General features: G+C 38.6%; 1 protein-coding gene across 2 annotated transcripts in view; it reads left to right on the forward strand.

Moving 5' to 3' along the window:
- The window catches only part of GPC5 (glypican 5), a 1,400,898-nt gene that overhangs the window by 21,196 nt on the left and 1,357,631 nt on the right, over positions 1 to 22,071 (forward strand). For both annotated transcript variants that reach the window (XM_017543578.1, XM_037743888.1), the window contains exon 2: positions 18,062 to 18,223. In XM_017543578.1, coding sequence (XP_017399067.1) covers positions 18,062 to 18,223 — 162 coding nt within the window. The remainder of the gene's footprint in view (positions 1 to 18,061; positions 18,224 to 22,071) is intronic.

Below are 22,071 nucleotides of genomic sequence, written 5' to 3' on the forward strand. Positions count from 1 at the left end.
GCTCACCGCAACCTCCGCCTCCTGGGTTCAGGCAATTCTCCTGCCTCAGCCTCCTGAGTAGCTGGGATTACAGGCACGCGCCACCATGCCCAGCTAATTTTTTTTTGTATTTTTAGTAGAGACGGGGTTTCACCATGTTGACCAGGATGGTCTCGATCTCTTGATCTCGTGATCCACCCGCCTCGGCCTCCCAAAGTGCTGGGATTACAGGCTTGAGCCACCGCGCCCGGCCTTAATACTTCTTTTCAGGTGTGAGATTAGAGTGGTTGTAGTGCCAAAAGAAAGAAGTGGATTCCAAAGTTATTTGAGGTAGAGTCAGTATGATTATGATTACCTTCTGCTTATCTTGTAACAGGAACCTGTTAAGATATTTCTGATGCATCTTTTCAGTTGTACATACAGCTGAAATCAGTCCTGAAAGACTAAAGGTACATACTGACTTTGCATTCATGACGGTTTGAATGACCTTAATTACATTGTGTATTTTGTGTAGCTATTCATATGTCGTATACTTCTCATTACCTGGTTAATATATTCTTATGCTGTAAGACCCTTTTATTAGTATGTGAGTTATAAAACGTAAAGAATAGCTAATAACTTGAGTCAGAAGGAATCAAGCAATTCAATGTCTTAATAGTTTTCAGTTAGCTGTAGCTTTCTATTTTATGTGTGTATTTATATTCTAGCTCCTTTGATACTAGTTTTAGTGAATGTACAGAGGTTCATATAATCTGAAAATAATAATAGTGGGACAATGAATATGAATACAAGAATAAAAATAATCCCCAAACTAAGAGTAGTAAAAATTTTATGGAATTAGGTAAAAGGTTAGGACACAAAACATATGTACATTTTATTTTAGCAGAATAAGGCCTCAACACTTTGAACCAGGCTGAAAATTTTGACTCCAAGTTTGCTATTAGCTATTACAAAGAACAATTCAATCAACAACATGATTCGCAGCCATTATTAGAAAGAGAAAGGAACAATAAATTTTTCATGGATTCCTGTAGAATAGATTATATAATGATATTAGTAATAAGCCAGTAGGTGAATTTTCTTTAACCGAGAGAAGACTCCACGTGGAATTGGAGTCATCCTGCCCCCCAGCGAGGATTGTGGTCATCTTGCCCAGGGAGAGACAAATTGCAGAGGCAACTATTTCTATGCCGTGAGAAATAAAATCGTGTGTGGTTATAAGGTATTAGATTGAAAGTGAGAGACATTGTTAGAATAGAAGAAATGATGAGATCAAAACTTTTAAAGATGTGAATTGATCCTCCTGGTAGGAGGATCAATTACATACAGAATGCTTTTAGCAGGATGTACCTAGTTTGTTGCTGCTTATGGTAAACAAATCCGGAATTTTTGGATTAATGAGTCATGGACCACATGAAAATGTTACTGTTAGTTATGTTACTCTTAGTTAGACAACAAGAGATATTTCGTGACCCAAAGACCTTTCTTGTTTAATGAACAGGTGAGTGGTTAAATTTAGGCCTGGGTTTATCCCAAAGTAGTAAGGAAGGATCCTGGGGAGTTGCAGGGATGGCCTCAGACTTCTTGCATTTCCTGTGTCTCACGATCCTGGTATCCTTAGGATTATTAATAAACTGTGATACTGGGTAAGATCTCTAGGTCCAGGTGCAGTGGCTAACACCTGTAATCGCAGCACTTTGAGAGGCCAGGGTGGGTGGATCACCTGAGGTCGGGAGTTCGAGACCAGTCTCACCAATAAGGAGAAACCCTGTATCTACCAAAACTACAAAATTAGCTGGGCATAGTGGTGCATGCCTGTAATTCCAGCTACTTGAGAGGCTGAGGCAGGAGAATCCTTGAACTTGAGAGGTGGAGATTGCAGTAAGCCAAGATCGCACCATTGCACTCCAGACTGGGCAAAACAGTGAAACTCTGTCTCAAAAAAAAAAAAAAAAAAATCTCTGATTCTATGCATCAGATTTAGCAATCCAGTCCTCTCTGTTATCTCAGCCTAGTGAGCTTTGTTTCTAGCCTAGTGAGCTTTCATACTTGTGTGTTTTCTTTGTTATTCCTTTAGTTTTTGTACTCTACATATTAACGTTTTATTTTTGCCTGGTAAATTATAAAACAACCATTTTCCATAGTCAAATATGGAGGTCTGTCTTATATTTGGTGAATATAACTGTAATCCTCATAATTACTGGATCACAGTTCTTCTGTGACCTCGCTTTTCACAATTAGGAAACCAAGAAGGAGTCTCAGGTTTGGGGACTTGGCTTTCAGCATGCCAAGCTATTTATTCTTTCTTACCCTCAGAGCCAGCAGCATAACTACCACTAGTTTTTCCTTTCTGTGATTATTTTTCTATTTACCTTTCAATGTTTTGTGAAATAATCTTATTAATGTGTGCATTTAATAAAATCTACTTGCTCCCTGATAGGCTTGGCTCTGTGTCCCCACCCAAATCTCATCTGTAATTTTAATCCCCATGTGTAAAGGGAGAAACCCGGTGGGAGGTGATTGGATTGTGGGGGCAGTTACCCCATGCTGCTATGGAGATAGTGAGTGAGTGCTCCAAAGACCTGATGGGTTTATAAGGAACTCTTCACTCTTCTCTCTCTTGTTACCTTGTGTAGAAAGTTCCTGCTTCCCTTTTTGCCATGGTTGTAAGTTTCCTGAGACATCCACAGCCATGTGGAACTGTGAGTCAATTAAACTTCTTTCTTTTGTAAATTACTGTCTTGGGTAGTATCTTTATAGCAGGGTGAGAATGCATTAACACACTCCCCCTCAAAATAATGTGTAAATAAATTTATGTTGGCATCTTTTAATGGAGTATTTGCCATCTTGAGAATCAACCCATGATTCTCAGATTCACAGAATCTGTTAGCTTATTTCCTCGTGTAGCCTGGGGTAGAAGCTTCTCTAAAGGTTATAAAGAACTCCTCACAGTTATTTTGGCGTGTGATGTTCTCTTTCAACAATTGTACACTGTGCTGACATGCCTCTTCAGAAATTGTATCCTAATTATAAAAGTGCATGTTTTAATCATTAGGATACTAATCGTATCCTAATTATTATTATGAAGGGAATAATAATACTTACCAATGTGAAACTCAACTCAGAAGGCTAATTTTTTAACTTTCCTTTTTTTTTTTCCTTCCTCATCCTCCAAATTATGATAAAAGTGAATGAAGGGATAAAACAAAAAAATATATCCTTCGTTGAATACTTCCATGGAATATTCGCCAACACCAAAATGCTTGACAAATGTCTGTGTGATAAAGTTCATGGAAGACAAGAATGAGAGAAAAATCAATAAGCTTACAGTTTGCTGTAGCTTGTAAGAGAAGACTTGTTCAGAAAGAAGGACTCTCACCCTCAGTACAGTTTCACTAACACCTGTTGGCTCAGAATCATAGAAGCCTATAGAGAGGGTGGGCCATGAGGCAGTAAGAGTGGAAAGTATTGACTGTACTGATATCTTTTAAAGTGTTCCATGTGCATAAAGGCTATTAAATTTTATCAAAGGCCTTCTCTGCATCTATTAAGATAATCATGTGGTTTTAGCCTTTGGTTCTGTTTATGTGATGGATTATGTTTATTGATTTGAGTATGTTGAACCAGCCTTGCATCCCAGGGTTGAAGCCGACTTGATCATGATAGATAAGCTTTTTGATGTGCTGTTGGATTCAGTGTGCCAGTATTTTATTGAGGATTTTCACATCAATGTTCATCATAGATATTGGCCTGAAATTTTCTTTTTTAATTGTGATAAAAAAGGATGTGTTCATGTCCTTTGCAGGGACATGGATAAAGCTGGAAACCATCATTATGAGCAAACTGACATAAAGAACAGACAACCAAACATTGCATGTTCTCACTTATAAGTGGGTGTTGAATAATGAGAATATATGGACACAGGGAGGGGAACATCACACACTGGGGCCTGTCAGGGGGTAAGAGGGCTAGGGGAGGGATAGCATTAGGAGAAATACCTAATGTAGATGACAGAGTGATGGATGCAGCAAACCACCATGGCACACGTATACCTACGTAACAAACCTGCACATTCTACCCATGTACCCCAGAACTTAAAGTATAATAAAAAAAAATGCTCCATATATTGGAATTTACAGAGTATATGTACTCTAACAAGGCTGGCATGCTGTGTTAAGCAAGTCTTCTGCAAAAGTTGCCCATAATAAAGGCAGGAGTACTAGCTGGAGAAAGAAGCATTACCCTGGAGCCAACAGAAACACAGTAATAAAAATTGGGTGGAGGCTTGAAACATCGTGCTCCGCAGCACCTTGTTGATGACGATCCTTCCCTGTGCCACTGGGACTCCTGAGTCTCCCAGCACTGAAGAAGCATTATAAAACCCAAAAACTTATCTTCCCTTTTTAGGCCTAGAAGTTGACAACAGAAACTTACAAATTCTGACAAACTCAATCTCAACTCCAAATACTTTGTAAGACAATTTGTAAGTTTCTGAATAAACTAGAATAGTGTGTGATATGGTTAGGCTTTGTGCCTCCACCCAAACCTCATCTTGAATTGTAATCTCCAGGTGTTTAGGGAGAGACCTGGAGGGAAGTGATTGGATCATTGGGGCAGTTTCCTCTGTGCTGTTCTCATGATAGTGAGTGAATTCTCATGAGATCTCATGGTTTTATAAGGGCTCTTCCCCCTTCACCCTTCACTGTTCTTTCTCTCATCTGCCACCATGTAAGTTGTGCCTCTTCCCCCTCTGCCATGATTGTAAGTTTCCTGAGGCCTCCCCAGCCATCAGGAACAGTGAGTCAATTAAACTTCTTTTCTTTATAAATTACCCAGCCTTGGGTATGTCTTTATAGCAGTGTGAAAATGGACTAATACAATAAGTTGATACAATGGTGAGTGGGGCACTGCTTTAAAGGTACCCAAAAATGTAAAAGTGACTTTGGATCTAGGTAATGGGTAGAGGTTGGAATAGTTTGGAGGGCTCCAAATAAGACAGGAAGATGTGAGAAATTTTGGAGCTTCCTAGAGACTTGTTGATGGTTTTCAGAATGCTAATAGTGATGTGAACAAGGAAGTCCAAACTGAGGTGGTCTTAGATGGAGATGAGGGACTTATTGGGAACTGGAGCAAAGGTCACTCTTGCTATGCTTTGGCAAAGAAACTGGCAGCATTTTGCCCTTGCCCTAGAGATCCATGGAACTCTGAACTTGAGAGAGATGACTGAAATTGGAACTTATGTCTAAAACGAAAACAGAGCATAAAAGTTTGGAAAATTTACAGCCTGACAATGTGTTAGGAAAGAAAAACCAATTTTCTGGGGAGAAATGCAAGCCAGCTGCAGAAATTTGGATAAGTAATGAGGAGCCAAATGTTAACCACCAAGACAATGGGGAAAATGTCTCCAGGGTATGTCAGAGACCTTCAAGGAAGCCCCTTCCATCGCAGACCTGGAGTCCTACAAGGGAAAATTCGTTTTGTGGCCAGGTCCCAGGGCTCCAGTGCTATGTGCAACCTCAGGACTTGCTGCCCTGCATCCCAGCCACTCCAGCCGTGGTGTATTAGGGTTCTCTAGAGGGACAGGACTAATAGGAGAGATGCATATATAAAAGGGAGTTTATTAAGGAGTATTGACTCACACAATTACAAGGTGAAGTCCCACAATAGGCTGTCTGCAAGCTGAGGAGTCAGGAAGCCAGTCAGAGTCCCCAAACCTATAAGTAGGGAAGCTGACAGTACAGCCTTTAGTCTGTTGCCCAAAGGCCCCAGAGCCCCTACCAAACCACTGATGTAGATTCAAGAGTCTAAAAGCTGAATAACTTGAAGTCTGATGTTCAAGGGCAGGAAGCATCCAGAATGGGAGAAAGATGGAGGCTAGAAGACTTAGCCAGTCTAGTTCTCCCACATTCCTCTGCCTGCTTTTATCCTAGCCATGCTGGCAGCTGATTAGATGGTGCCCACCCAGATTGAGGGTGAGTCTCCCTCTCCTAGTCCACTGATTCAAATGTTAATCTCCTTTGGCAATACCCCCATACACCCCCCTAGGAACAATATTTTGCGTCCTTCAATCTAGTCAAGTTGACACTAAATATTAACCTTCACATACACTTAAAAGGGGCCAATGTACAACTCAGGCTGTTGCTTTAGAGGGTGCAAGTCCCAGGCCTTGGCTGCCTTCCATGTGGCATTGGGCCTGCAGGTGCACAGAAGTCAAGAATTGAGGTTTGGGAACTTCAGCCTAGATTTCAGAAGATGTATGAAAATGCCTGGATGTCAAGGCAGAAGTTTGTACGGGAATGGATCCCTCATGGAGAACCTCTGCTTGGAACCCCCAGACTCTGTCCACACTGAGGCACTGACTAGTGGAGCTGTGAGAAGAGGCCACAGTCCTCTAGACCCTGGAATGGTATATCCACAGACAGCTTGCACCATGAGCCTGGAGAAGCCACAGTCCCCCAGTGCCACCCTGTGAAAGCAGCCAGGAAGGCACTGCACCCTGCAAAGCCACAGGGGTGGAGCTGCCCAAGACTGTGGGAGCCCAACTCTTGCATCAGTGTGACTTTATTGTGAGACATGGAGTCAAAGGAGATCATTTTGGAGCTTTTAAATTTTAATGACTGCCCTGCCTGGTTTCATACTTACATGGGACCAATAACCCCTTTGTTTTGGCCAATGTCTCCCATTTGGAATGGGAACATTTTCCCAATGCCATTGTGTCTTGGAAGTAACTAACTTGTTTTTGATTTTACAGGCTTATAGTTAAAGGGACTTGCCTTGTCTCAGATGAGACTTGAACTTGGACTCGAGTTAATGCTGGAATGAGTAAAGATTTTTGGGGATGGTTGGGAAGGCATGTTTGGTTTTGAAAGGTGAGGACATGAGATATATGAGGGGCCAGGGTGGAATTACATGGTTTGGCTGTGTCTCCACCCAAAATTTCATCTTGAATTGTAATTCCCAGGGATGGAGAGAGCTGCAGAAAAGTGATTAGGTTATGGGGCTGTTTCCCCCGTGCTGTTCTTGTGATAGTGAGTGAATTCTCACAAGATCTGATGGTTTTTTAAATGTTAGTTTTTCCTGAGCAGACACATACAGTATCTCTTGCCTGCTACCATGTGTAAGATGTGTCTCTTTCCCTTCTGCCATGATTTAAGTTTCCTGAGGCCTCCCCAGCCATGCAGAAATGTGAATCAATTAAACCCCTTGTCTATACAAATTGACCAGTTTTGAGTAGGTCTTTATAATGGTGTGAAAATGGACTAATACAGTCTGTTTATCTGCTATCTTATTGTTGCAAATTCTTCACTCCCATAGTTCAGTGAGTGTTACAGCTTTCACTCCTGCAGTTTGGTGAGTTGTGAGTTCTTGTCTCATGACCAAGAGGAATGATGTATGCATTCACTAGACAGTGAGTAAGGCAGAGTAGAATTTTATTGAGTGACAGAAAGCCCTCAGCAGCGAGAGGAGACCCAAAAGTGGGCTGCTGGCTGCGAGGTTGAGTCTGGGGTATCTATGGGCTTAGAGTAGGGAAATGCATGCTGATTGGTTTATGGATAGGCTTGGAAAAAGTATCCTTCGGAATGAGGTACCGCAGTGTAAAGAGCCAATATGGGGGCTGAAGTGAAGGCTTGGCCTTGGACATGGGCCAAGGACCAATCAGGGGCTGAGTGCACCAAAAGAAAATGGAAGTTCTCCAGTGTGTGAACTCTATTCCGAACTGGTAGTTTGATGTTCAGTCTTCAGGCTATTTTGGCTTGAAGCTTGAACTTCACTGGGGACCTGTCCCTGTCTACTTAGAAATTTGCCTCCTATTGCTGTCACTATTTATCATTTAATGAGAACTTCCTGTATTTTTTTAATCTCTAAATTCAAGAATTTTGAAAGGCTTTTTTTTGTTGTTAACGCTGTTTTAAGTAATTCTAAGGGAACAAGTGCTTATTTGAACATGAAGCTTTTCTAGGGACGTTTTTCATACAACATACCACTTTCAAGTTTGTTTTAGGAAAAAATCTTGTTTTACTTATAGTATGCTTAAAATTCTATCTAGTTTATGAGCATCTAGGTTTTGTTTTGCTTTGTTTTTGAGACAGAGTCTCACTCTGTCGCCCAGGTTAGAGTCCAGTGGCATGATTTTAGCTCATTGCAACCTCTGCTTCCCGGGTTTATGTGATTCTCAAGCCTCAGCTTCCCAAGTAGCTGGGATTACAGGCATCCACCACTACACCTGGCTAATTTTTATATTTTTAGCAGAGATGAGGTTTTACCATGTTGGCCAGGCTGGTCTCGAACTCCTGGCCTCAAGTGATTCACCTGCCTTGTCCTCCCAAAGTACAGGGATAACAGGTGTGAACAACTGTGCCTGGCATGAGTATCTGTTTTATTAAAAAAAAATTAATTTACTCTTCAAGGCAACTCATAGACTAATACAGATAACTGGTTTTTTTTTTCATACTTTTGTGTTTGCTTATTTGTCTTTAACAAACACCAATTAGCTGCTGGATAAAAGAGAAATATTACATGGTCTGTGTTCCCAAGAAGATGACAGTTTAGAGGAGAGAAGGAGATATGAAATGAAGTTATAAAAAGTTCTAAAGGCTATTGTACTGAGTGGAACAGGTTTGAATGGGGATCCAAGTAGAGACTGGTTAATTCTAACATGGGACCTCAGAAAAGAATGACCTGAATATGGAAAGATGAGAGAATGTTTAGTAGAAGGATTAGAAGAAGAGAGATGTCAAAGGTATTCTCACCTGGGGGAGAGATAGTATAAAGTTATGGAAGTGATGGAACAACACTTTGATCAGAGGATTCCAGGTGAGCTAGTAACACTAGAGTTGATGGAGTGAGACAGAGCAATGGTCAGAGGCTGTCAATATACATTATGTAAAACAAATGTTTGTGGTAACCCCTAGAGATAAAGATCTCTAAGACATCCTGATTCAACCTGCTTGGCAACGTTCATTCTCATGAAGCAGTTTGCCTTCTCCTCTTTCATGGTTATAATGCAAAGATCCATAGACCACTTAAAAAATTTCAGAAACACCGTTTTGTGGAGCAAGGATACATGGGAGAGTTTTAAGCTGGGATAGCACAGTCATATTTCTGTGTTAGATTATACACTCTGACAACAGTATAAAAGATGGAAAAGTGCAAGTGAAGGAAAAAAGTGAAGGAACTATGTTTCTAGGGAACAGGCTAAAATGCTGCAACAGAGACCTTAATATACAGTGGCTTAAATAACATTTTTCTTTTTCTTTTTGATATCTTCAAGAGTTGCATGGCCAAGGGCTACCATGGTGACCCTGCCATACTGGATATGTGGCTTCTAAGATTCCTCTAGAAAGCCAGAGGGGAAAAAGAGGATGATGGGAACAGGAGAAATTCTAGCACTTATACTTTTAAGGAGATGCCATGAGATTTACATCTCTTTGACCTGACTATAGTCAGATGGACTTACCTCAGGTTCAGGGTTAGCCACACAGATAGCCAAGTGTGTCCTTGGGAAGACAGCTCCTAACTGTCTTAAACCAGTCGACCTGCCTCGTGTTTTAGCCACCGTGCTTATTTAGGTATGGACTCCTAAGTCAGCAAAGTTAATAAAATATGAAGAGAAGTTTGCTGGGACTTCCGAGATAAGTTTTTCTTCTTCTGTAAGGACTGGCTTAAGGGTAATTTCTCCTCTTCTGAGTGGTGTGGACTGAATCACAGCAGCCATTGTGCTACTCGAGGCAGAATTCCTGAGGGTGCTCACTACAGAGAATCTCAGGATGAAGCAAAATCTATGGAAGACAGTGGAAAGGCAGAGAGGAAGGGAAGCCTTCTGTGAAACTGTTTAAGCAGCTATGTTAAGGGTGACTAACATTATACTTACTCTATACTTTCAGTTTTCTAGACCAATTAAATCCCTCATGATTTTTTTTTTTTTGCCAGTTTGGGTTGGATTTTTGTATATTTTTATTTGCAAGCATCTGGGCAACACAATTTCCATTAATGTGTATGTTAAACGCGGTGGTAGTGGGGGCTCCCTATTATAGAGCTGGTGATGTGCCAAGTAATAGAATTTATGTATTGAATAATTGATTGAGAGAGGGTGTCTCTCTGTTACCTAGGCTGGAATGCAGTGGCATGATCACAGCTTACTGCAGCCTTGACCTCCTGGGCTCAAGCAATCCTCCCACCTCAGCCTCCTGAGAGGCTGGGGCCACAGGTGCATGCTACCATGCCTGGCTAATTTTTCTGTTTTTTGTAGAGATGGGATTTTGTTTGCCATATTGCCCAGGTTGGTCTCAAACTCCTGAGCTCAAGCAATCCTCTTCCCTAGGCCTCCCAAAGTGCTGGAATTACAGGTATGAGCCACTGTGCCAACAGTGTCTCTTGGGCAGCAACTGTAATTTTCATTCAGTTCCTTCATCCTTAGCTTGCCAAGAGCTAGGCTGCTTATAGGTTGCTCTAGTTATGTGAAGTGTGGTTCAGGGGTCGGCCAGAGATTGGGCAGAATTTACACAGAAACTGGGGTTCCTGCTCTCTGGCCCTCTCTTCTCTGGTATTTCCCCTTCACTTTCTAGAAACTCTGATTGCCCCAAACTCTGTCTTCTAGTTCTTCAGTCCAGAAAATCTATGAGTTTTCTACTTAAGTTACTTTGTATATAGAATATCCTCAGGCTAAAAGCCACAAAGAGAAAACTAATCCCCTGCTTTTTTTCTTCCTCCCAACATTGACTCCTCCTCAGAATCTTTCCTCTTTTGTCCATGATCTAGGGTTTTCAAGCCTGTTGTATTTTCCCAGAGTTAATGGTTGCTATCTGTAAAATAGTGTAGCCATACTGCAAGTCAGACCCTTTTAGTTTCTGGGACACAATAAGGTTAATTTTTACTTCAGTGCAAGGAACTTGAGTAGCCATTGAAGAGTTGTTTACAGACCCTCATTTACTATGAAGTCCCTTTGTAATTGTGGAGTAAATCACAGAAGAAAGTAGAATGGTTTGGCCTGCTATCACCCTGGGAAAGATTGTTGCTATTGTATTGGCTAGATTTCTTTATATTGCAGGTGATTGAAGAAAATATGGTAGATCCAGACTCTACTCTGAGCTTGGAAATGACCGTGGCATTTGCAAACCTTGCATCTTTGCACCATCAAATTCATTTTCACCAGAAGAGCGAAAAGCTTTGCCTTCCTGGGACCTTTGCTTTCCTGGATTTTCAAAGAAAATTTCAGGAGGAGGCACAGATGCTGGCTGGCTCTCAGCAGATTGTTCTAGATTAATGGTCTTAAGTATTTTTTATTCTACATAGATGTAGAATTACATGTGTCTCAGTCAAAACCCTTCTGCCATTACAACATTTCCAAAACTTCTCTCAGTTCTTGAATGTATGAAAAGAAGAGTCTCAGAAAAATTAGGAGGCGCAAGTTGACCGATTATCATTTTTCTGTTGTGAATTTCAAGGCCCTGTTTTCATCTGGTGAGCATTTGGTATTTCATGACATGTAACATCCACTCTAGTAAATATAAGGGTGTTTTGGCCTCAGTGTATTGTACCAAAGACTCTTCTTTATGTCTACCGTCAACAAAACTAACATGTGCTACAATTATAAAAATCCTGTAAGTTAACTAGAGGAGAGGCAACTGTTGAAATAAATGGAGAATGTGTATTATCAACCAGCAATCCTACTTTAAAAATATTTTTATTATAAAATAAAGTACAGATACAGGAAGCCACACAAATGTGTGGCTTAATAAGTTATTATAAGTTGAACACCCTTGTAACTACCACCCAGGTTGGAAACTTGAACTTTTGTCAGTATCTTCAAAGTCCTTCCATGAGTCCCATTCTATGAACAAAATATTTTCTTATCACTAAGTCACTACTATACTGTTTTTACAATTTATTTGTTGTTAAAAAGTAGATTGTATCACTTCCATGTGTTGCTCATTTTGAAAGAACATTTGCTGTATCTTCTATGTCTCTCTTTTTTTATTGTGATAAAAAATATAGAACATGATATCTACGCTCTCAACACATGTTTAAGTGTATGTTATAGCATTGCTAACTGTAAGCACAGTGTTGTGCAACAGATCTCTAGAACTTTATTACTTTGCGTAATTCTTTTAACATGCCAGGTCTCCCTCCATCTCTTTCTTTTCCTTATATATTTGTTGAGAATCTGGATCATTTGGCTTTTAGAGTTTTGCAGTGTGTATATTGCTGACTGAATACTCGTGGTGGCAAACAAAAATGTTCCTTAGTGCTTTGTGTTTCTTCCAGTTTGGCAGTTGGATCCAGAGACTAGATGAGACTCAGGGCTGACTCCTTGGGCAAGACTTCAGTGGGTATTTGACAAGGACTATAGGAGGCACTTTAGGTCTGGTTGTCTCTGTGAGTTTAGCAGCTCCTGTTGCTTAATGCTCATATTCATCAGTTCATTGGAGATTAATGGTGACAATATCTCACTTTGGTATCTGTTGTCATTATGTTTCAAATTCTTTCAGTCTTTTTGATTTTAAAAAATTTTTTATTTTTCATTTTCTGTTTCTCTTAAGGCATTTTGTTTGCGTGATTGGCTCCTGTGTTCCTTCTAGTAAGTCTTCATTTAGATCTATTTTCTTTCATCTTTAGTTTTTTCCTGATTACTATCACCTCATATCTGAGTTTTTAAATTCTGATATATGTTGTTCTTTCATATTTTGTGTCATTTCCTTTCAGCTTGTTTTAAAACAGTATGGCTAAGTTTTTTATCTTTTTTGGAGGGGAGCATGCCATTCTGACATCTGTCTTCTCATCTGTGGGATATTATTCTGTTCCTTATTCTCTTTTTTATCATAATAATTCTGAGTATTGACCTCAATATTTTTTGTTGTTCATTTGACATGAAGCTAGTGTTTGTTTTCTGAACATTTTTACTGAGGCAGGCTTCAGCGTAGCTTCTCGAACACTGCAGAGCTGCCTCTTCTGTTGTTTTTGTGTAGTGTTTAAAAATATGGCAGCTTGTTTTATGTTATTTTCTGGATTTTTTTTTTTTCTCTTTGGGCTAGACTTTTTCTATGTTTCTTGAATCCTTATTCTGTTGAATTTTGATTCCACTTACAGAATTTTCTTTTCTGTGTGTGGTTCTGTCCTGGAAAGGAGCCCTGCTAGACCTGTTTGAGAGTTTACTGGGATGGGGGCTGCTGTTGTTCCTTCCTTTCTATCATGAGTTGATTAAACACATTTAATGATTGAGAGGGCAAAAGTCTCCTAGCTTCACCTGCTACAGGAGTCCCCGTTTATTTGTGGGCGAAGTGTTCCAAGATCCATAGTAGGTCCCCAAATCCTCAGATGGAACCAAGCCCAACCATTGTCAGTCGGAACGTGTTTCTGTTGATGTCTTTCACCTGCAAACCGTGTCTCAAGACGCCCACCTTTTCCATCTTAACTGAGGATCTACGTGCTATGACCTTAACTTTTCAGTTTGAGTTGCAATGGCAAAACTAGCACAAATTATTTTTCCTTTCTTCACAGCTTCTTGGATAGAAGATTCATTCTTATGTAGATCTTAGTAAACTTGGCATATTATTATTTTTTCTTTGCTTATTAACTGAAGAACTTTCACCTTTTCACTTAAGTGAAGCACTTTGGGCAAATTCAGATTGCCAGCATTATTACTCTTGTGCTTTGGAGCCATTTTGAAGTAAAATAAGTTACTTGAACACAAACACTGCTCTACCAGGACAGTGGATCTGACCACCAAGAGGGCTAGTAAGTGACGAATGGGAGGGGAGCATAGACAGCGGAGATCTCCTGGACAAAGGGTGATTGACACTCCAGGTGGGATGGATCAGGAAGGCATGAGATTTCATCATGCTACTCAGAATAGCAAACAATTTAAACCTTATGAGATTTTTTCCCCCCAAAACAGAGTCTCACTCTGTCACCCAGGCTGGAGTGCAGTGGTACAACCTTGGCTCACTGCAACCTCCACAACCTAGGTACAAGCCATTCTCCTGCCTCAGCCTCCTGAGTAGCTGGGATTATGGGTGCATGCCACCACACCTGGCTAATTTTTGTGTTTTTAGTAGAGATGGGTTTTCACCATGTTGGCCAGGCTGGTCTCGAACTCCTGACCTCAAATGATCCACCTGCCTTGGCCTCTCAAAGTGCTGGGATTACAGGCATGAGCCACTGCACCTGGCCAAAATCTTAGGAGATTTTTAGTTCTGGAATTTCCCTTTTAATATTTTCAGACTGTGATTGACTGTGGGGAGCTGAAAGCACAGAAAGTGGAACCATGGATAAGGTGGGGAGCTATTCTCTTCTCAAGTGGGTCTACTGTGCTTTCCTGTGACTCCTGCTCACTATTTTGGGGTTCTCCTGATCTCAGATCCTTCAGACATTCCTCTATTGCATCTTTCTTCTACCCTGTGCCCTGCTCTGATACCATGAAGATCTTGTGTCTATTGCTAGTTTCTCCCTGTTCTGTTTGTATTTTAAAGTTTGTGGGGATATCATGTCATTTTTGTTTTTTGGAGGTTTGTTTTCTAGTTCTATCTGGTTTTATTGGGGATTTTGGAGAGAGTGAAAACTATACTGCCACTACCACTGCTACATTTATTCCAGAATGCTTCTTTATACAAGCAGGTAGCTATCTGTAAATTTCTTATGCCAGAGAACAGAAAGGAAGACTTATTAACCACTACTGCTGCATCTGGGTGAGAATTCAGAAACAACTCCACAATTCTGGCTGAAGTCTCCTTCATTGAGGCACATGCTGTTTTATTTTTAGTTTTGTTTTTTAGTACCCTGTTTCTTTTGGAGTTCGATTTTACTGTTTAGAAACATGACTGCCACTCCAGAGCCTGGGCTGTGTGCTCTTGCTGTCTCATAGAATTCTGGGATCATGCTATGTTCCTTGAAGCCAGGCACCAATATCTTCAGATACCCCTTGTTACCATGTATAATAGTATCTGGGTTTACTCTAGCTTTGCTTTCTTATGATGCCTGTGCTATTTACAATAGGAGCCTGGGCTTTGTTTTCACCCAAACATCTTATTATGCCCTTTGTGCTGATACTGTGAACAAAATGTAAGAGGTGGTTCTTTCCCTGAGGGCTGTGTTCATCTTGTCTGTGTTTTACGGTAACTAAGGGGACACATTTCCTGTCAACTCTTTTCCCTTTTTCCTGTGACCCCAACTCTAAATTGTTTAAGCATAACTTATTGGTGACACTGCTGGAAATGTGCCAAGGAGAGAGAAGTCAATCTTTGAAGTATAGTCTTGATTTGGTTTGGAATTTAGTTTAATGTTGTCATTACAAATGTCTAAGATTCTACATGAAAGACTGAATTAATCCATGCAGACTGTCACCAACTTGAGGAAGGTACTTATGCTAAGGTGTCTGGATTGCTGTAAATCCTTACTCAGAGTGACTGCTGAGACATGATGACTTCCCTCTTACATCATGTTTAGAATCGCAGTTGGGGCAATTCGTCACATCTAGGTGTACTTTCTACCATTTGAAGTTTGGGCAAAAAAGCAAATGGGACCTCTATATATTTTAGCCTGTTTTATTTTAAATAAAACTCCTTGGGTAATTCTTGACCTCGAATTTATTTACTTGCAACTTACCAAACAGATACCTTCTTTCAAAACAGATGTAGAAAATGGCCAGTTTTGTCTATAAACAAACTATTTACCGACCTAAGACAGTTGTTTTCCTCTCAGTGGACTTATGATGAGAAATATAGCTTGGGAATTAGCCTGCCTGTTTCCAAACACGAGCTCTACCATTTTGTAATATGTAGGCATTTGATGCTGGACCATTTTCAAGCCTCTCTATGCCTCCATTTCCTTATATGTAAACTGTAGCAGTAATGGCACCTCTATCACAGGGTTGATGTGAGATAATGCATAGATATGGCAGATTCTGAACTATTGGTTTAATGAATGAAAATTGGGTGTTTATGATGTCTTAGGCAATGTGCTGGGCAATTGGGATATGATCACTAGCAAAAAATCCTCCATGTGGAGCTTTACAATAGGGGTCAGGGGACTAATTAGTTAGTAATTACATTAAAGAGTATAACATTGCAACCATGGTAAGTGCAATGGAGAGGTATGTAGCTCTCCAGGAATGTGTAATAGGGGCTTGAGCTGTCTAGGAGCTTAAGGAAAGTTTCCCTTGAGAAGACTGAGTGAAGATCCAAAGAAAAAATAGTTGGGGATGAAATAAGTGAAGGTTTGCTGCATGTATGCATGAGAACAGTTAGGGTAAGAGTGTCGGAAACAGAGAGAAGAGCATGGAGAATCTGTGGCAGAGAGAGCTTGGTGAACATGGAGAGCTGAAATAAGGCCAGAGTGTGACGGGAAGAATGCAATGGCCAGTGTTTCAGGAGATGAGACTGGAGAGGGAGAGAGAAAGGAGAAGCCACCACCTGGGGGTCTTCACAGGCCATGTTTAGGAACTGATCTTACAAAACAGTGTTAGATATTTAAATTCCAAAGAGGTATTTGCTATGATCTGCTGTTATTGTTCTTTTTATGCCTCAGCAGTCTTTCCTACACTAAATACGTTTGTATACTTTAATATTTATTCTTTGATTCTTTTCCTCAATCTCTATTATTGCTTTTCTCCGCATGCTAATTCCTCAATCCTTCCGGAATAAAGCCCAGAAGATAGCTTTGTTTTCTTTCAAACAATTTTATTGTTTGAACTGGAATTTGCTCTTATGTAACGTTAGGTAAGATAAGTGAAAAAGAATTGCCAAAATGTTACCTATTGTGACACTTATGAATATTTTATGCTTCTTAGCTTTTGTAAATGCCCAAATTCTGTCATTTGTTATTTGTGTGACTTAAACAAACCATAGCCGAAATTGTTAGAGATTTTGGTGTCCCATGTTGACAGGAAGCTCAAAGCGGTTTCACATATTTTCATCTGACCCAGAACCAACTTTTGGAAATGGGAGACCTGAGGCCAACTCTGTGTGAAAAAGTAGGAAGAGCTTGGAAGGTGGCTGTTATGTGCACGCATTTTGTGTGTATGTCTGTGCGCATGCACATATTTTGCTGATCTAAAATTAGTTGATGAAGAACTAATGTGGAACCTGTGAAACTCCCAGAGATTAAGGGCCACAATTCTTCTTTTCTAAAGTAAGGAAATAAACGTATTTTATTAGGCCATGATGTAAATAAAACTGCCCTGAGCTTTACATATAATCTGGTAGCCTTGGAATGCCCTGGGGCTCACATCCGCTCTCTTCATCAGGGTTTCCTCTTTCGGCACTAACTCTCTGTAAAGATGTGGACATCTTTTCCTCTTTGTCCTCTAGCATATCTGCTGTGCATAAAGGTGCTTGTCCTGGGTCCCTACCAGGATGAGAGCTTAGTGACACTAGCAAAGGTTTTTTTTTTTTTGCAACTATAACTCTTACATTTCACGTATTAATAACTTTGCATTTCATGTAATCTGCATCTTTACAGGATTTTTCTAAATATGATTATACAGCTAAAAAGTGCGGTTAGTGGTGGGAATTGTCTCTCGCCAGCTACATAGTGAGTGGAATCTTGGATACTGAGTGGGCACACGGGGGATTGATCTCCTAGCATGTCATTATTGCAGAGATAGCCTGCTTCACACGCAGCACAAGCAGCTGAGAAATCGGGTCAAGTTTTTTGATCTTTATGTGATATTCAAAATTCAGTTTCATTTTCCCATGAAAAGCAATTGTTTTAGCCCACATAATTATCTATAACATATTTATTCCAAATAATTTTGGCTGAATTGATAAAATAAGCACAAAAAGTCTTTTTCTTGATCGAGCTCTGTACTTACATAATAATTAATTTACTTTCTATTGAGTGGATATACTTAATATTTGACCAAGGAGTTAATAAAATATTTGAGCAAGGAGTTCATGGTTTAGGATATTTTGTTCTCGACTGTGTTGATGGGCAAGAGATCAACTTTCTTATGGCACGTGCTCTAGTAAATCAATTCCTCACACAGAACGTGAGTTCTTTGTGTGCAGGACTGGTCATAACGCCTGACATGTAACATGTAGTACTTGTTAAATGGACAGGTAATCATTCTCAAAAATGTGTGTTCCAGGACCTGATCTTCAGGTTTGCATGTCCAAAAAGCCTACATGCTGCACCAGAAAGATGGAGGAGAGGTATCAAATTGCATCTCACCAGGATATGCAGCAGTTGCTTCAAACATCCAGCTCTACCTTAAAGTTTCTAATATCTCGAAATGCGGCTGCTTTTCAAGGTAAGTGGATCTTGAGTTCCGCAACTAAGGACCAGCTGTGTTATGTAATTTGCCTAAGATAGTTATGCTGGCAAACTTGGCTGGGTTTATTTCCTTGGATTTATATAATATTGTGGTATAAAATGAGGTTTTAACTTTTTCTATCCTTCAAAGCTTGTTTCTGAGGTCATTGTGGGCATATATATTGAGTTGGACTGGAGAAACTGAGTTGGACTGTTATATTAGTGAAATGATCTCTGGAAATATGTATTGCTATAGGGTTCTTCCAGACCTGCCAATATTCTGACCCACAGCTGCACTTTAACATGAACAGACATAATTATTAGATTTCATGGAAAAGTTCTATTAACATAAAATATTGTTTTTAACTAGGAAATTATAGATTTATCTATTTTTAATTTATTTTTTTGGATGTCATGTTTTTTTTTTTTTTAATTTTACTTTAAGTTCTGAGATACATGTGCAGAACATGCAGGTTGTTTACACAGCACGTATCAAGCTGTCATCGAGGTTTTAAGCCCTGCATGCATTAGGCATTTGTCCTAATGCTCTCCCTCCTTTTACCCCCAACTCCCCAACAGGCCTCTGTTATTCGAAGAAATACCCTTTAAATTTTTTCCCTGTAACCTCATATAGTTTTCGTAAGAAGACCAGTGGAATATATCAAAGTGCAAGTAAGTCTGATGAATAGTAAAATCGGAAATGTTAATTGGATGTTCAAGGGTCAGCTAAGACCAGAACTCAACCTTAATTCAAGCAATATGTTCAGATATAAAATTAATGGGTTATAAAATTACAAGGCACACTGAAAAATAGATGATCTTTTTCTTATTTTACTCATCTCTTCTATAAAATTCCTTAATACTACAATAAAATAGCTTAATTTGTTTTTCCTCTTATAAAACATTAGCTATTCTGTATATGACTAGAATGAAAATGTCTAGATTATACAGCTTTTCAAATGATTACTTTTGTTCAATGCAGAATATAACTTCTGTTAGTATTCCTTTTTAATATGTATATTAATGTCAATCTATTTAAATTATTTGCTTTGTGTACATGCATAACTAAGTCACAGAGCTCTTTAATTTTTAAAATGGTAGTTATTAAATAATGTGAGTGCAATAAATCAGAATAAAATTTAAGTGAAAATGTAGTTTATGATGAATTAATGATTTGTAGAAAGTGTGAAATGTCAGATTTTAAGTTACTATTAATTTAGCTACTTTTTTTTAGAAGCCTTACAAAACAACTTTATTTCTGTTGTAGGACTTAGCTATGTGAAACTGGTGGAGGAAAATTTACTGATATACATTTTAAACAAAAATTTGTGATTTAGCTTTAATCATCTACAGAAAATTATATTTCCTTCTCATGAAAATGATAGTATGTATGATATGGAATATAGATTTTAGAGACCATCATGCAGTGATTATATCAGTCTGAGGAGAACAGGGAGTTTCTGGTGGTGGTCATATGCTTAAAAAGGTGAACTGGATTCATATTGATTCTTGGATATGTGATCAAGATAGAGCACATTACATTCAAAGGGTTAGGAAACCTGGAATATTTAGGCTTTTAAGATGGATTGAAGCTAGTGAAAAGTTTTTGTGATATTGCTGAAAGCTTAGTGTTAACAATCTCAGTAGTAAAAATATATGTTAAGGAGATCATCTCTACTGAAATATCAGCTAATTTTATGTAAACCTTTGTTTTCTGTTTACTAAATTATATCTGTTTATTAGGTTGAGTTTTGCTACTTAAAAATTAATTATAAAAAGTATGGAGACATTCTTAAATATGATTTTTTAATGATTTCTTCCTTAGTAGATGTCACATTTTATTTAAGAATCATAAGGCAAGACAAATTTAGAAGAAATTTGCCTAAAGGCAAACTTTGCTGGAACCAAATACCCCTGTAAGAATACCCACTTTTATTGAATTGAGTAAGTAGCTTTAGGCTTATTTCCATAAATGCCAGATATAGGTGAGGTGGAGGAAGACAGGAAACCACACTGCCATGTGTGTACCACATTTTCTTAAAATGAACAAAATAGTAAGACAAAAATATTTTATTTTTTGTTTATTTTTATTTTTTCTATTATTAATATTTTTTTGAGACAGGGTCTCACTCTGTTGCCCAGTCTAAAGTACAATGGTGTGTTCACATGGCTCACTGCAGCCTCAACTTCCTAGGCTCAAGTGATCCTCCTACCTCAGCCTCTCCAGTAGATTGGACTACAGGCTCATGCCACTTTGCCTGGCTAATTTTTGAAACTTTGTAGAGACAGGATTTAGCCACATTGCCGAGGCTGGTCTTGAACTCCCTATAGGCATGAGCCACCATGCCTGGCCAAAAATCTGTTTTTAGAAGGACGCATGATTATGATCTGGGACTTCACTGTATTCTAAGAGCAGTCATCTGTGCAGTATTTTATAGGGCAGAAAAAGCAAACTGCTTTCCTTATGTCAGCTGCTGTTCATAAATAAGTAGTGCTGTTTGCAAGAAGGAATCTTGACTTTGTCACAGTGCAGACAATAACTGTTCTTCATTTTCAGGGGCTTAATAATGTTCATGAATAAAGCAGAAATGCCTGGGATAATACGTGTGTTTTTTTTACCATTGGTAGTTTTGCAATAAGATTTCCTGCTTAAGAAATATTTTGGAAATATTTGTTATAAATGTTTTGTTTATTTATATATGACAGTGTGGTGTGACGCGTGGAGAAATAGGGGAAATTGACAGAATGTCATCTTCTGTAAAAAAGTGGCTCTTATCCAACTTTCATATTTTTCAGTTTTTAAATCTCCGTTCAAATAAGACAATGAAATTTAGTTTTGTAATTTATAACTATGCAAAAATTCTAACATGACTTTCAAAAAATAAAAAATAATATTTTGAAGGACACTACTGGAAGCTTGTGTTTTAATACTGAGAAGATAAGGTTAAAATGTTATATCTTTCCTTAGAAATGAACCTTTTCTTATTTCTCTGGACTTCAATATGCTCATATATTTCTAAAATATATAGTAGATACTAAGTCCTTATTCTGGAAAATTTCCAGTTATACATATATAACTGGAAATATATAATTCTATAAATGTTATTCTAGAGTTTGACTGTAAGTGACATTTGGAACACAAATTATTTAAATTTTTTTGGATTTTGTTCTCTTGGCTAATTAAATTTTTATTCCTCGATTATATGTTTTTGAAAGATTGGCAAGCCTTTCCTCTTGTGTTGAAATGTTATATTCAGGAATTTATTAAAAAATAGATTCCTATTTTTAATGAACTGTAGGAATATGCTTGAAATTAAATATCTTAATTTAAAAAGCAGGTGAATTGAGAACATGAATATAACTTGTGAATTTTCATCCTTTATGCTAACAGATACTAGTTACTGTAAAGTATATAGCTATTGTATAGCTGCTACTGTAAAATTAAAGTGTATATAAATATACACATATACAGTAAAAGACAGAATATAGTTAATATTCAGATATATTAATATGAGGGCAAATAGATTTATATAAATGTTAACAATATCAAGCATAGAGTGCATTAATCTTATTTAAGTCACTTCAGCTATGCTTTACAGAAGTGGACAATATTTAAAGTTTTTCCTAGGAAGGATAAAGGTGTATTATTATTTCTAACACTGAAAATTACTTGATCAAGGTTAAGAGAACAGGCAGCCTAGGCTGACAGTGTTGAGGTGACTTGTTTGTTTCTATCTCTAGCCCTGAGAGCAGACACACAGCAAATACAATTAAATTAACTGTATGAATGAAGGACTAAATGAATTAATGGTACTTAGGAAGAAAATGGTTCAGAAATGAGAGATT

Source organism: Cebus imitator, unplaced genomic scaffold (genome assembly GCF_001604975.1).
Source record: "Cebus imitator isolate Cc_AM_T3 unplaced genomic scaffold, Cebus_imitator-1.0 Scaffold158, whole genome shotgun sequence".
In the NCBI taxonomy this organism is placed as follows: Eukaryota; Metazoa; Chordata; class Mammalia; order Primates; family Cebidae; genus Cebus; species Cebus imitator.